The 14,857-nt window shown below is 53.8% G+C and overlaps 1 protein-coding gene across 1 annotated transcript in view; it reads left to right on the top strand.

The window, feature by feature from the left end:
- The window catches only part of ADARB2 (adenosine deaminase, RNA specific B2 (inactive)), a 240,215-nt gene that overhangs the window by 164,935 nt on the left and 60,423 nt on the right, over positions 1-14,857 (top strand). Inside the window, 3 exon segments of the mRNA XM_027559470.1 lie at positions 8,670-8,756; positions 10,409-11,002; positions 11,005-11,282. Coding sequence (XP_027415271.1) covers positions 8,670-8,756; positions 10,409-11,002; positions 11,005-11,282 — 959 coding nt within the window.

The raw sequence follows: 14,857 nt of genomic DNA, 5'->3' as shown, positions 1-14,857 counted from the left end.
CCCCTCGCTTGTCTCCAACCAGCACCACTGGGAAGGGAGCTCCACAGGAGCCAAGGAGCCGAGAAGGAGGGTGCGGGCCTGAGGCCAGCGCTGCTGACACTCCACGGGTGACACTCAGAGCCCTGGGAGGGCCTTGGTCTCAGCTCAGAGTAACATGGACTCTCCTGCCAGCAGGAGCCACAAGAGGTGTTTGTCGGCAAGGCTAGTGCCTGATGAGGCAACCATGGAAACCCTCGATTCTGCAGTTCTTACAAGAGCCCCCAAAGAGAGAAGCTTCCTACTGAAAAAGCAGTGGTTTGAATCCACGCCCCATCCCTGTGTTTGAGTGTCGCTCCAGCTCCGAACACCCCGCCCCAAACAGTTACTCTGTATCGTGGGGCTTGACTCCAAACACACAGAAACAGGTCCTCAGGCAAATTAAAAACATCCATTTGCCACATCTTATTACCAAACTGGGCTGAATGCAAAATAATAGCATTAAAAGGAGCCTCACAGGGATGGGGGACTTGCACTGTGTCCCGGTCTCCGGCCGTTGTAACACCAGGTGCATCTCCCCAGACAGACGAGCACGCAGCCGCCAATAACTCAGGGTGTTTTATCACTGTGTGTCCGCAGGCCAGGCATCAGATGGGAAGACACTCTTGAAACAGAATTAAATAGTTTTAGATCTAATTTTACCAGCCTGAACCAGGTTGCAGATTGATTTTCATGGCATCTAATAGAGAACACACACGTGGCCCATCTTATAGAAAATCCATCTACCACACTGCTTTCCACCCAGTCTGCTGCTCACTAGAAGTAATAAGAAACTAATATTTCACAAGCAGTGTGTCGTTCTATAAATGGCCTCATGCTCCAAAGGAGCCAGGAGCCGCCCATCAGGCAGCCCAGGCCCCCAGGCCTTGTCAGTGCCGGGGCCACCCCATCCAGACCCTGCCCGAGAGTGCCCAGAGGCGTGTGCCCACAGCCCATCTGTCCCAACACTCGCCCCCTTTTCTGCTCGTGTCTCTTACTCCTGTGTTCAGGCCTGCCTCCAAACCTGGGCGGTGCTGGGCTGTGACACACAACAGACAGGGTAATCTCGCTGGACAACCTCTGCCTCCTCCATCACCAGAGTGGTGTCTACACCGGCCTGTGTGCCGATCACAACAGAGCATCAGGAGGAGAATGCAGACTCCACACAGGCCTGGGGGCGGTGCGAACACACACCTCAGATGCCACACAGGCCTGAGTGCAGTGTGAATACACACCTCAGACTCCACACAGGCCTGAGCGCAGTGTGAACACACACCTTAGACGCTGCACAGGCCTGAGGGCGGTGTGAACACACATCTCAGACTCCGCACAGGCCTGAGCGCAGTGTGAACACCCACCTTAGACTCTGCACAGGCCTGAGGGCGGTGTGAACACACATCTCAGACTCCGCACAGGCCTGAGTGCAGTGTGAACACCCACCTTAGACTCTGCACAGGTCTGAGTACAGTGTGACCACACTCCTTTAGATGAGGATTTCTTTTTCTTATTTAGATGCACTTTCTTGCAAAGAGTCCCCGTCAGTCACATGTCAGTCCTTTGAACCCACTGTTTATGTGACGTGCAGAGCAATATCTGGGGGAAGCTGGTGTGGTTTCAGGCGCCCCTCCCCCAGTTCCCAAAATAATCCAGGTGTAGTTGGACCTGATGACATGTGGGGGGCAAGCGAGTGCGGGCACACTGGGGACCTGTGTCCGGGCCTCAGAGTGTCTTGGATGAGCTCTTTCTCTCCTGCCCTCCTTCTCCCCCTACCCCTCTCCCCTTCCCCCTCTTTTCCTTCCCCCCACTCACCATCCAGAACTTTATGTTTGCTGCCCTCGGGCCCCCTGGGCCCCCAGTTCAGAACCAAGGCTCCAGGCCCACAGTGGGGGGGTCCACCCAACCTAGATGCCAAGTTCCAGAACTGCCCAGAGCCTCTGCACAGGGGCCCTCAGCCAGCCTGGCCCCCACCCCTCTGACCCAGCCCAGACTCACGTTTCAGCACAAGAACACGTGGCTCTGGGGCCGACCCTAAAGAGGTAGGGGTATAATTGAGTGGTCAGGCCACCTCCAGTGAGATGCGGTTCCCCCCACCTCTTTGGGCCCCCTGGACAGGACAGGCTCCTCACACTGTTCCTTCTTGGCATCAGTGTGTGAAAGTATTGATTCTGGGAGCAGCTAACTTGCATTTGATAAAGCTCTGCTGAGTGAATATAGTAGTGTGCCCCGGTGGCTGGAGGTCAGGTGTGGGCAGGCCCATCCTCCCGAGGCCTCTGCCCGGGGCACGTGGACACTGCCTTCTCCCTGTGTCCTCACGCAGTCGTTCCTCCATGAGCGTCTGTCCTCATCTCTTCGTCCCGGTCACAGGGGATCACAACCCACCCTCGCAGCCTCACTGTACCTTCATCACATCTTACAGGCCCATCTTCCAATGTGGTCACATTCTGAGTCCTGGAGGTCAGGACTTACATGAATTTGGGGAGGACACTGTTCAGCCGATACAGTGAATGAGGAACAGACAGGCTGGCTACGAGTTTCAAGACCAAACTCATGATCTTATCCCCTGGGCATTACCAGCTGAGCCCGGCTGGTGAGAAGCAGACCCTCTCGTGTCACAGGCCCAGAATCTTTCTCTGCCTGAACTCCCAGCTCAGAGATGGCAGCTTGAACACAGTCCCTTAAAATTCATGTTCCTGAAAATCAGCGAGAGAGCATCTTGCCTCCCCCCTACTGCCTGCACGGAGGTTAATTGTTCTCTGGCTTCCTGGGCAGCCCGCCTGCTCAGGCTTGTCCTCGTCTCTGTTTGGATAGAAGCATCCAAAGTTCGCGACACACCTGTGCTGGGGGAGCAGCCACGGCAGGAAGGAAAGTGGGTCAGGCCTGGGGGCCGTCTGTCAGAGCACGTCTGGGGAAGAGGAAACACAAGGAGGGAGCACAGAAAGAGCTGGGTTTGTAGCCCGAAGGTGCTGACCACGCTCTGACGCTTCCAGCTGTCACCGAGCTGTGCGGACGTGGCCGCGTGTGGCCCACGGACACCAAGGACAGAGCACAAAACCTCACTCCAAATGGCTGAAATAGGGCAGGACCAAGTGCCGAACTGATCTCATTTTTAAAAATAACCTGTGAACTATTTAGTGCTTCTCAGGAGGCAGAGGAAAAGATCAAATCTGCAGGCATTTTAGCAATTATGGTTTTTAGCAAAAACAAAAAGTAACATGTTTGTTCCAGCAAACATGTTATTTCACATGGGTAGATTTTCCAAGTAACTGACATGGACTCCTGCCCCAAAGGGTTTTTCCTAAATTTTCATCTTAATTGATAAAAATTGTTTCATAAACTGTTGATAAACAAAACAGTCTGTGAAAGCAAACACGGAGTTCACAACAGCACGGTCCGAACCCTTGGACCTTTGCACGACTCCTCAGTCCTCACGGGTAAACTGAGGCTCCATGGCTGCAGGGCATTGACAGGGCCTGACGCTCCTAACCATCCACTCACACGGGCTCGTTCTGCCTCTGGGTTCATGTGTCCGAGGACAGCCCCAAAGGGCCTTGTCTTTGGCCTTGTCTTCTTAAAGCCCTTTAAATGAATTTGAGCTTCCAAATCTACAAAGTAAGCAAAAGAGAAAGCGAAAACCCCAGGCCCTGACTAGGAGGCCTGACTGCACATACAGTTCACTTTAATATCTGTCACCTCGGGTTTCTCCTTCCTAGAGTAAATTGTGCTCTGATGCTCACTTCTCGTCGTAGTAAATCGTGCTCTGATGCTCACTTCTTGTCGTTTAGTTTCTTGTCCAGTCACATTTTGTATCTTTTATTATTTTTAAATAATTGAGATATAATTTGCACACAGAGAAATGCAACAAAGTGTGTGTGTCACAGTCCAGGGGCAAATGCACACCCGTGTAACACATGTCTCTGACTACACGTGGGAGGTTTCATCCTCCCGGAAAGACCCCACCCTCCCAGCCAGCCTCCCTGGCCCTAGTGTGACCAGTGTGTGACCTCTGCATGACCCGTTGCCAAGGGGGGCTGTGCCTTTTCTGGGATCGCAAGGAACCTTGTCTTTTACACCTGGATTTTTGCACAACATGATGTTCTAGAGATTCATCTGTGTCATAATGTATCTTAATCCTCAATCCTTGTTATTGTTGATCACAGCCACAATATGAATTTAAAACAGTCCATGTTCACATCCTTATGTTACCAGGCCCTTGGGATGCTTCCCAATGAGAGCTGACTCAAATAACATTTCTGCAAATGCTCTGGCTCAGGTTTCATCTTGAACGAATATATATGAATGAACGAATGCATTCTTGAAGGAATATATATTTCATTGATCTTGTGACCATTTTCATTATGATACAAGATAGAGCTCAGAATTCACTTTTTTCCAAGATGATGTAGTTTTTCAGCACATCTTGTTAAAAAGACTTTCTTTCACCCCAGCGTGAGACTCTGAGACCTTTGTTGAAGGTCGGTTGATCACACAAGTATGATTCCATTTCTTGAACCATCCACTTTGTTCCATTTTTCTATCTTTATGTCATCACCAAATTGTATTTCTTCTTCATTATCAATATTCTCAATGTGATCTCGAGCATTTCCAGGAAGTGGCTTCTGCCCCACATGTGCTCCAAAAACACACGAAATCACTTCAACGTGGGCCAAAGCCATTTATTTTGCAGTTGTTTGCACTGAGTAATAAGGTTTATAATACAAATGTCCTGGATCATTCATTCCAAGTAGCTCATTGAAAATGCCATTATACTAATGACCTGAACATCCCCCCAAATCACTCCTGACTGGAGGCTGGCCTGCATGCTGTCCTCACAGGGGCCTCTCACACAGAACAATGTCCGGCTGGTTCACAGGGACGCCAGGCCTGAGCTGAGAGCCACAGACCCGTCCTCAGGCAGAGAGGCCCAGCCCGTTCAGCTGCTTTCCCAGGAGAAAGACCCCCTCCTTCCTCTGACTCTCCAGAGAGAGGCCTGTTAACCAGCTGCTCTCAGCAGACCCAAACCATCCAGAACTGAGAGTAACAAAAGCAGGGCCTCTATTTTCCATCAGTCTGTGACCTGCATGAAGCCAGATTTTCAAACGACTGTGAGAAACACAGAGACAGAAGCAGCTGGGCACTGGGGCTCTGCTCACCTGGAACCTGCAAAAGTAGATGCCTTGACAGGCCTGTGTCCAGGAAACAACCACGAAGAAGGCACCAACAGCAAATAATTTGTCTTGGAATTTTTCTAAATAGAAAATGCAGTTCCTCACCCTTTTCCCTAATGACCTTCTAAAGATTCGGTCTGAGGGAATTCCCTAGCATCCAGTGGTTAGGGCTCTGTGCTTTCACAGCACTTTGATCATTTATTTATTTTAATTTGGCTGCACTGGGTCTTAGTTGCTGCATGTGGGATCTAGCTCCTTGTCCAGGGATCGAACCCAGGCCCCCTGCATTGGGAGCGGAGTCTCAGCCACTGGACCACCAGGGAAGTCCCTTTCACAGCACTTTGATCCCTGGTTGGGGAGCTAAGATCCCACAAGCTGTGCACTGTGATAAAAAGAGAAGGCCCTGTGTGTCCTTCCTAGGAGTCGCTGTTTCCCACCGAGAGTACACATGCTGTCAGGGTAACTACTTCTCCCTCCTGAAGCATCCCAGCAGGTGGCGGTACCCAGAGTCTGGTGAGCTGACTCAGCATCTCTGAGGCTTTCTGCCTGGCTTGTCTGAGTGGTTTCAGCCGACCTGAAATCCAAACCCACCACACCAGAGAAGTGGATCAACCAATGAAGGGCTAGGGTTACCAAAAAATCCACAGGATGTGCAGTTAAACCTGAATTGCTTTTTATTTTTTAAATTGTAGTAAAACATACAAAATATAAAAGGTGCAGTATTACCCGTGCTCCAGCATGTAGCTCAGTGATGTTAAGTATGTCTCTATGTTATACAGCCACCACCGCCTCCACATCCAGCTTCCTCATTTCCTCAGGCTGGGCTCTGTCTTCACTCACTGACCAGCCCCGTTTCCCTCCTCCAGCCCCTGGGGGCCATCCTCCCGCCTGTCTCGGTGATTTATACGTCTCTACTGAAGTGACTTAGCAGCAGCAGCAGGGGCCTCACAGGAGAAGGCAATGGCACCCCACTCCAGTACTCTTGCCTGGAAAATCCCATGGACGGAGGAGCCTGGTAAGCTGCAGTCCGTGGGGTCGCTACGAGTCGGACACGACTGAGCGACTTCACTTTCACTTTTCACTTTCATGCATTGGAGAAGGAAATGGCAACCCACTCCAGTGTTCTTGCCTGGAGAATCCCAGGGACGGGGGAGCCTGGTGGGCTGCCATCTATGGTGTCGCACAGAGTCGGACACGACTGAAGCGACTTAGCAGCAGCAGGGGCCTCACAGACATGGTCACACTGCATTTGTCCTTTTGTGGCTGGCTTCCTTGGTTAGCACCATGTCCCCAAGGTTCAGCGTGCTGTAGCCTGCGTCAGAATCCTCTTCCGTTTCAAGGATGAATAATGTTCCCTTGTGTGTACAGACCACATCCGTCCGTCTACCTGTGGACACCTGGGTTGCCTCCCCATTTGGCTGTTGTGCGTCACACTGCTTTGAACATGGGCGTGCTGTAACTCTTTGAGTCCCCCTGTTGGTTCTTCTGGATCGACACCTGAGTGGAAATATGCGCTTCCCAGTGGCTGCACTGTTTTACACTCCCACCAGCCGTGCACTGCGTTCTGATTTCTACACATCCTCACCCACATGTATTATTTTCTTGTTTTTTTTAATAGCAGCCAGACTAACATGTGTGAGAGGCTGTCTCACCCTAGTTCTGATTTCCGTTTCCCTGATGATGTTGAATATCTGTTCATGTGCTTATTGGCCATTTGTGCATTTTCCTTGTAGAAATGTTTATTCAAGTCTTTTGCCTTAAATTTGCATTTCAGATAAGTGATAATTTTTGTAGTGTGTGTATGCCCCACACAATATTATAGAGATGTACACAGAAAAATATCTTCCATGTATCCAAAACTCAGTCTTCACTAGATGTCTTGAATTTTTATTTGACAACTCTGGCCACCCTAGAAATGGAGGACACTGATGGATGGAAAACCATCTCTAAGTATTTCACAGTTTGTCTAAGGTGAGCTCTGAAACGGCTTGGTGTGTTTTGTGGGTGTCTGGCTGGGAGCCCTGTTTATTAGAAAATTTTAATTTCATTTCAAAATGCTCCAGACTAAATCATTTGAGCTTCACACTCGCTCTGGAATATTACTGGGCTCCTTTAATGAAATTATAACTCAAGAAGAGATTTCATTCCCACACAATAAATTGGCACAGCCGCAAGGGTGGGAGTGGGGCCTTCCCTGGCTGATTCCTCTTGTTCGGCTGAATGAAGAGGGAGCAACCTCCCGTATTTGAGTTATTTATTGTTCTCTGAGTGAGCATTATATTGTTGCCTGTCCCTGCTGGAAACAACAGCTGTTAACAGGCTCCTGAATGAATTTCAGCATGAACTCCCCTGGCCTCTGGAAAGCCCGGCTAAAGAGAAAGCAGGCTCAGAACAGAAAGAGAAAGAGCACGTTCCAGGCCTGGGTCTGGAGTCGGCGGCACAGCTGAGGTTTCCGCAGAAGATCGCAGAGCTGTGCCCGGAGCAGGGCTCTTGTCTGAGCACAGAGCAGACACAGGCAGCACCAGGCATGGAGGATGCAGAAAGTGTCCCTGACGGGGGCCCTGGACGCCCCAGCCAGCGGAAAGGGCAGGGGTGACCTTGTGGTGACCTCTGACACATGGGATGAGCAGCGGCAGGCTTCCATCCGTGGTTTCCTAAGAACACGTGGTTTCCTAAGGTCACGTGGAAAGTCAGGGACGCTGCAGCCCTGAAGGTCTTAGCAGAGGAGCTCTGGGGGCATCAGGTCTGAGTTCTCCTATGGACTCACTTGGGGTCAGGGCCAGGGTTCTGAAATAGGGAGTCTTCCTTTTGGTCCCTTCCTCGGTTATTCTCTTATTTCAGCCCTTGGTCTCTGTTTAGAGGGAATAGCTGAGCCTGTTGGTCCCAAGCACCACCTCATCCTGGGTTCGAGTTGCTCTCTGTGCTGCCCCCAGGGGAGTCTGCAGCCAGGACCACCCCTAGGGTTGCAGGCGGGGGCTCCCGGGCTCCTCTTGCCACTCAATGACCACTCCCACTTCAAGGGACCCTCCACGCCCTCAACCCTGCTCCCTCCTCCTGTCCTGTCATCTTCTGCTCAAACACACATCAAGTATTTGTTACAGTTTTGAGAAGTCCTTTTTTTTCAGGCGCTTTCAGTCCACAGAGCGAGGTCTCCACCTCTGGGGAGGAGGGTCGTGGCTCTGTTTGCAGAAAGCTCATTTATCTGAGACAGGTCTCAGTTTGCCTCGCTCCTCTCTGTGGGGACATGGAGACACCAAAAATAAAAAATAAGAAAGATGGAGATCATAAAGTTTAATATTGAATGGAGAGGGGAATTTGATAAAATGCTGTCAGAAATTCAATAAAAAACTAAACCAAAAGGAAGAGGCTAAAACCAAAATGAACTTTCAACTTCCCATGTCCAAATCCCCAGTAATGAGAACATGTGAAAGCACTGAGTTTTTCTGAAACTTGGTGTCAAAAGTGCATTTCCTGTTCTTTTCTTTCCAGACAAAGTGAGCATGTTGTCAGCCTTCATCACTCCCTTCAAACGCCTGAACCCTGGGGCCACGCACGCAGAGGATGAGGACAACCTCAGTAAGCAGCTCCTTCCCCAGAGCCGGGGTCCCAGCCCCCCAGTTGGGATCCCATCCCCACACAGTGGTAGGAAATCCAGGCAGTGACCATGTGACTGAGAACTCCAGGCATTGCAAGAAAAGATACTAGTTCTCCTGACCACCTCTCCTCTCTTTTCTTTGCTTTTCCCTCCAAACCAAAAAGAGAAAGGAAAGTGAACACAGCCTCTTTGAACAGTATGTCCAGTTATTTAACAAGGAAAAAGTTGGACGGGTGCCTACTGTTGAAACTGCATTTGGCTTGTGAAACTGGAGAGACACCCAGAGGGAGGGGGGCAGGGGATTTGCAGATCTGGACAGCACACACGCCAAGGAGACCAGAGCGGATGGCTGTGAGGAGAGGGAGAGTTGAGTGCGTGTGTTGGGCAGGGCACCCCTCTTGCTTGAGGCAGGAAAGCATGGAGGGTGAGATGGTCCACACAACCAGAACACGTCTTGCATTTCAGTGTTATCTGACAGGGGATAACTGACTACCTTTTCAGCCAGAGTCAGGCATGTGCTTGTAGGAGCAGGCAGCCCGCTGATGGTCACTGAGGCTCTTGGGTGGGTGACCAAGGAGCAACGGGTATGTCTAGGGGTTCATCATGGGGGTCCCCAGGCCTGGTCTCAGAACTGGCACAGGGCCAGGCTCTTTGGGGGCAGGAGCACTCCAGCCCTCTTTTCTGGGGGTCCTGGAATTTCCAGGAAATTCATTGGGAACCCCAGCTCCTGAAATAAGCAGGGGAGTTGGCCTGGACAGGCCTACAAGTGTCTGCCTCCCCTTGCCTGCTGTTTTCAGAACTGCATCTGATTCTGCTCTGTGTCAGGGGTCTTGTCCTTTACACATGTTCCCCAGCTCAACCTAACAGTAACCCCTGAGGCAAGAGCTGCCAAACCCAGTTTCCATCTTAAGAAAATGGAGTTGAGGCAGGTGGAGGGGCTGCCCAAGGTCACACACATTCACTATGGTCGTGGGGGACTTTGACCTCTCACCTTTTTGACCCAGAGCCACAGAATGACCACTGCCCTGCCCTGCAGCTTCCCTGACTTCATGCAGACTACTTGGGAGGCTGTGTTGGGAGGAGGTAATCTGCCTGTCTGCAGAAACCATGAGTGGCATCACCCCCAGAGCATGTATCAAGATAGCCTGGGAGACTGCACTTCTACCAGCTTTTATTAATTACCGATCAACATGGGTGGGGTCTTCCTCCATGCTTGGATCTGCCCGACTCACTTTAAACTTTGAGGCTGACAGATCTGGGATGATGACCAGAGGGTGTGGACGCAATCTCAGGCCAGGAGGAGGACAGGCTGGGCCTGCCAGGTGGTTCCTCCAAGATAAACCTTCTCCTGAGAGACTCAGGAGGCGGCCGCCACACCAGCCACTTTGATCACACACACTGCCTCCCCCATCCCACATCTGGGAGATCAGTAAGAACATGGAGAGCTCCCAGAGAGTTTCTGGGCACTCTGCTGTGGGTTCCAGGGGTTGAGCTGTTACTCTCTCCGTCTTTACCTCCAGTTTGGGAAACTGCGGGTTATTCCCGCCTCTTGGCCCAGGTGCTGAGAGGGGTCATCAGCAGCAGGGCCCGCTGTCCCCACAGCCCTGGGTCACACGGTCTGTCTCCCCTCCAGGTACCAGCAGTGCCGACGTCAAGGAGAACCGCAATGTGAGCAACCTGGAGGCCAGGCCACCGCCAGCCGGGGACAGGGCCCGAGGGGGCGTGCCCGGCCTGAAGAGGAAGCGGCCGCTGGAGGAGGGCAATGGTGGGCACCTGTGTCCCCTGAGGCTGCTGTGGAGGCGGCTTTCATGGTCTGTAGCACCCAAGAATGCACTGGTGCAGCTGCACGAGCTGCGGCCAGGCCTGCAGTTCCGCATGGTGTCACAGACCGGCCCGGTGCACGCACCCATCTTCGCCGTGGCCGTGGACGTCAACGGACTCACCTTCGAGGGCACCGGGCCCACCAAGAAGAAAGCCAAGATGCGGGCAGCAGAGCTGGCCCTCCGCTCCTTCGTGCAGCTCCCCAACGCTGGCCAGGCACCCCCAGCCCCCGGCGGCATGGCCCCTGACTTCACCTCCGACCAGGCTGACTTCCCTGACGCCCTGTTCCAGCGGTTCGAGCCTGCAGCTCCCAGCGAGGGCTTCCCAGGGGGCCGCCGCCCCCCTGCCCCCGAGTGCCTGTCCACGGCCTGCCAGCGGGGCCGGCTCCTGGGCCACCCACTGGACCTGGGCCTGGGGGGCCCACGGCCCCGGGCACCGGGAACCCTGTGGTGCTGTTGAACGAGCTGCGCTCCGGCCTGCGCTATGTGTGCCTCTCAGAGCCTGAGAAGCGGCGCGCCCAGAGCTTCGTCATGGCAGTCAGCGTGGACGGGAGGACGTTCGAGGGCTCGGGACGCAGCAAGAAGCTGGCCAAGGGCCAGGCTGCCCAGGCTGCCCTGCAGGCCCTCTTCGACATTCGGCTGCCCGGCCACGTCCCCAGCAGGAGTAGAAGTCACCTCCTACCCCAGGTGAGAGCCCTCGGGTGGCTGCCAGGGGGCGGAGTGGGGTGGGGGCAGCAGGCAGTCCCCCTGCTCCATCCCCCTGTGTGGGGGGCTCCTATGCCTCCCAAACAAGCAGGTGCTGTCCCTCCTGCCTTGGTGCAGAAGCTGAGCTCGGATTTGGGGACAGAGAGCCTGAAAGCAAATGTGGGAAGGGAAGGAATGCCGGGGGACTGGGCAAAGGTGATGGAGAGCTGGGCAGCCAGCTGTTTTGGCAATAGTAATGCTGGCCACAAGGGACAGGGCAGTGGGGGGAGGGCTCCCTGCCCCCGAGAGGGCAGCACAGCAGGACGGCCCCTCGGTGCCCGTCATTGGTATGTTCGGTGCCCATTGGCGTGTTCAGGGCCCGTTGGGTGTTCAGTGCCTGTCGGCGTGTTCAGTGTCCATTGGTGTGTTCAGTGTAGGTCAGCCTGTTCAGTGCCCACTGGTTTGTTTGGTGCCCATTGGCATGTTCTGTGCAGTTGGCGTGTTTGGCGCAGGTCTGGGCTGCGTCTCTGACTCTGGGGCTGGAGTTCTGCCGGAACAGAGGGCTGGGTGGGCGAGGAGCTCAAAGGGGACCCGCCCCTCCCTGCCTCAGGGGCTTGTCACCCACAACACGCGAGCACCTCATGGAGCTCAGCCCCGCACAGGGGAGGCGTCCTGCGCACCGTCCTGGTGTTGGGACCTATTCTCCTGCCTCCTCCTCCTTCTGCTCATCTATGAGCATTGTCCCCTCTGAGCTGACACAAGAAGTCCCCCTCATCCACTTCCTCATCAGTGGGGGAGAGGTTTTTTAGTTAAAAGCCCTCAGTCTGCACGGGGTCCCTAGTCAGAGCTCGGCACTTGTAAATCTCTGCTCAGACCAGGGCATCCTCATGTCACAGCACCTCACATAGAATCCACTGTTTGCCTGAGGAGGTCATGTGTCTACTGGGGGTGGACTCGGGGTGCTGGAGGGGTGCTGGACAGAGCCCTCATGTCAGATCACAGCCAGAAGCCAGCGTCCGACCGTCCGTCCATCCCTCTACCCATTTGTCCATCTGTCCATCCTCTCATCCGTCCAGTGAGCAGTTCTCTGACTCTGGCAAGCATAGAGCATGGACGGGCCCAGCAGGTACCAGTCTGGTCCCCACAATTCAGCCACATGACGGACAGAAACTGCTGAATGGGGAACCCCGGGGGCAGCTGTTTCTCCTGCTACCTCTGCCCCCAATTCCTTCATTAATTTTCAAATGTTTACTGCACATTCTAGGAGCAAATTGGAGGGGTTGGCCCCTTATCTCCCCGTGTCTCACCTACCACACAGCCTCAGATGATACACAGTGTGGACAGAGGCGAGTGTTTGGTGTTGACATGAGTCCTGGCCTGGAGCGTGGTGGCCCTGCTGTCCCTTCCTGACGCCCCCACCTGTCTCTCCCCCTCTCCTCAGCCCGGTGTCTCCACCTCGTCTGTAGCTCTGACCCCCCAACACCTTCCAAGGCAGCCCCCCAGCCCCTCTCAGGCCGGGTGACCTGGGCTGCCCATGAAGGCCTCCCTCCTCTGCTCGACGCTATTTAGTGAGCAGAGCCCTTCCTCCAATTCTGCTGTGCACACTCGGCCACACACACACACACCTTCATGAGGGCTGAAGGATGTCGGTGAGCCCGCCATGACGCCTTTCCTTTCACGTTGTCAACCCTGCGCTCTCGAGACGCAGGAACCGGGCGGCACTGCTGCTTTGTAACGGTCGTTTGACCCCAGAATGCAGCACATCAGTGAAAGCTGCCACCGCTAAATAATTCCTCCCTGACAGTCGGCTAACACCCACCCGGATGACGGGTATGGAGGGTAGGGAGCAGCAGGAGGCTGCGGCCCATCCATCACCCCGGGCTGTCCTGGAGCACGTCGCCTGCTCCCCTTTCAGCACCAGGCAACCTCTGGGGCCTTATTAAGTCCAGAGCCCACCTTGGACGTGGTCTAGATTCAGAGACTCCAGGGTCCCTGTAGACACAGCTCCTCTGCCTCCTCTGCCCAGGCGTCTATGCTGTCTGCAATGCGTCCTTTCCACTCATGCCAGTCCTGGTCACCAGGGTCACAACCTGTCACCCATGTAACTGCGCCGCCAGCACCTATGTCAGGAGTCATGCCCCTGGCCCTGCTGTGCACACCCCAGGAAGGTCTGTAAGGCCCCTGCCCGAGTCCAGGGCAGGTGGGGGCGGGGCAGCGTTCACCATGGAGAGACCTGGCCTCTGACCCTGGGGTATACAGCTCAGGATTTGGCGCTCTCTGCTCTGGGGCAGGCTCGGTGCACAGGACACCTGGGGTCTTGTTCGATGGTTTGCTCGCCAGGCCCGCCAGTATGATCAGTCGGCAGTGTGGGACTTCTGGCTGCAGGAAGCCCAGGACCAGGCATCTGCAGTGCTGATGCCACACAGGTGGGTCAGTGCTGATGCCACACAGGTGTCCAGCCTCAGCCCAGAGCAGATCTCAGTGGGGCTGACTCAGTGGGTCAGAGGCTCTACCCATCCTGAGGACAACTCTAAACAACTCAGTCCCCCAGAAACCCCTCAGCTCAGACCCCAGGGATCCGCCCCCAGGGACGCCTGCCCTCGGTGCCCAGATACCACCCTTCTTGGACAAGTGAGGCTCCCTCCAGGCTGAGCACCCCTGTCCAGCGGGAAAGAGTCATTTAGGCTGGTTTTGGCCTTGAGTCTGAAGCAGTTCTGAAGAATAACATTCTCAATGAAGATTAAAATCATGGACATGTTGGATTTCCACCACCTCCTCAACATGAGGGGTGTCTAAGAACCAGGCTGGTCCCTCCCTTCAATTTCACAAGATCTGACTTCAGGTCTCTTTGCCAGAGTGACAAGAACACAGCTTTGTTAAATTCTCTACTGCCCATCACAGGCCTTAGTGAGTGGACACTGTGCAAACACCACTGATGAGGTGCCTGCGGAGACCAGGGGGAGGTGGGGGGCAGGCCTGAAGCTCAGATTTCCTCTAGGTTCACAAGAAGTGTGGATGCAATAACAAGACCACGACAGAATATAAATGCTCATTAGCTGGAACATCATTGTTAAAAGAGAAAAAGGTAAAAATCATAAGACCTGTGTCTCTGTGGTCTTATTCCTCACCCCTGGCATGAGAAGACTGGGATTCTAGGATTCACAACAGCATTAAATTCCGCCAGAAAGCCTTGTCTCTCAGTGCTTCTGCTCTGTGGAAATGGAAGAGCATCAGTCACGTGATAGAGAAGAAAGTGACTGAAAGTTACAGGGATCTGGCGGGAAGGGGAGGGGAGATGGTGACGCACAGCCCCTCGTGTGAAAACCACGGGCTTGTCTTGCTCCGAAGTCTTTCACCCTCAGTGATGCCCTTTCTTTGTTTGTTTTTCTTTCTTTTTTTAAATTTCCATGTCAGGCTGCGGTGGTACTAACAGTGTCTGAAAGATACAGTCAAATCAGGCAGCACACGTTCTCCCCAAGGGTGGGAGGGTGTGCGTTTGAAACCAGCTACCAAGGCTGCATGCTGACCAAGCCCTTTGCAGGTCCTCCCAGGGAGCGGATGGCCCCGGCCAGGCCTGG

Source organism: Bos indicus x Bos taurus, chromosome 13 (genome assembly GCF_003369695.1).
Source record: "Bos indicus x Bos taurus breed Angus x Brahman F1 hybrid chromosome 13, Bos_hybrid_MaternalHap_v2.0, whole genome shotgun sequence".
In the NCBI taxonomy this organism is placed as follows: Eukaryota; Metazoa; Chordata; class Mammalia; order Artiodactyla; family Bovidae; genus Bos; species Bos indicus x Bos taurus.
This window is presented reverse-complemented; position numbering and strand designations above follow the sequence as displayed.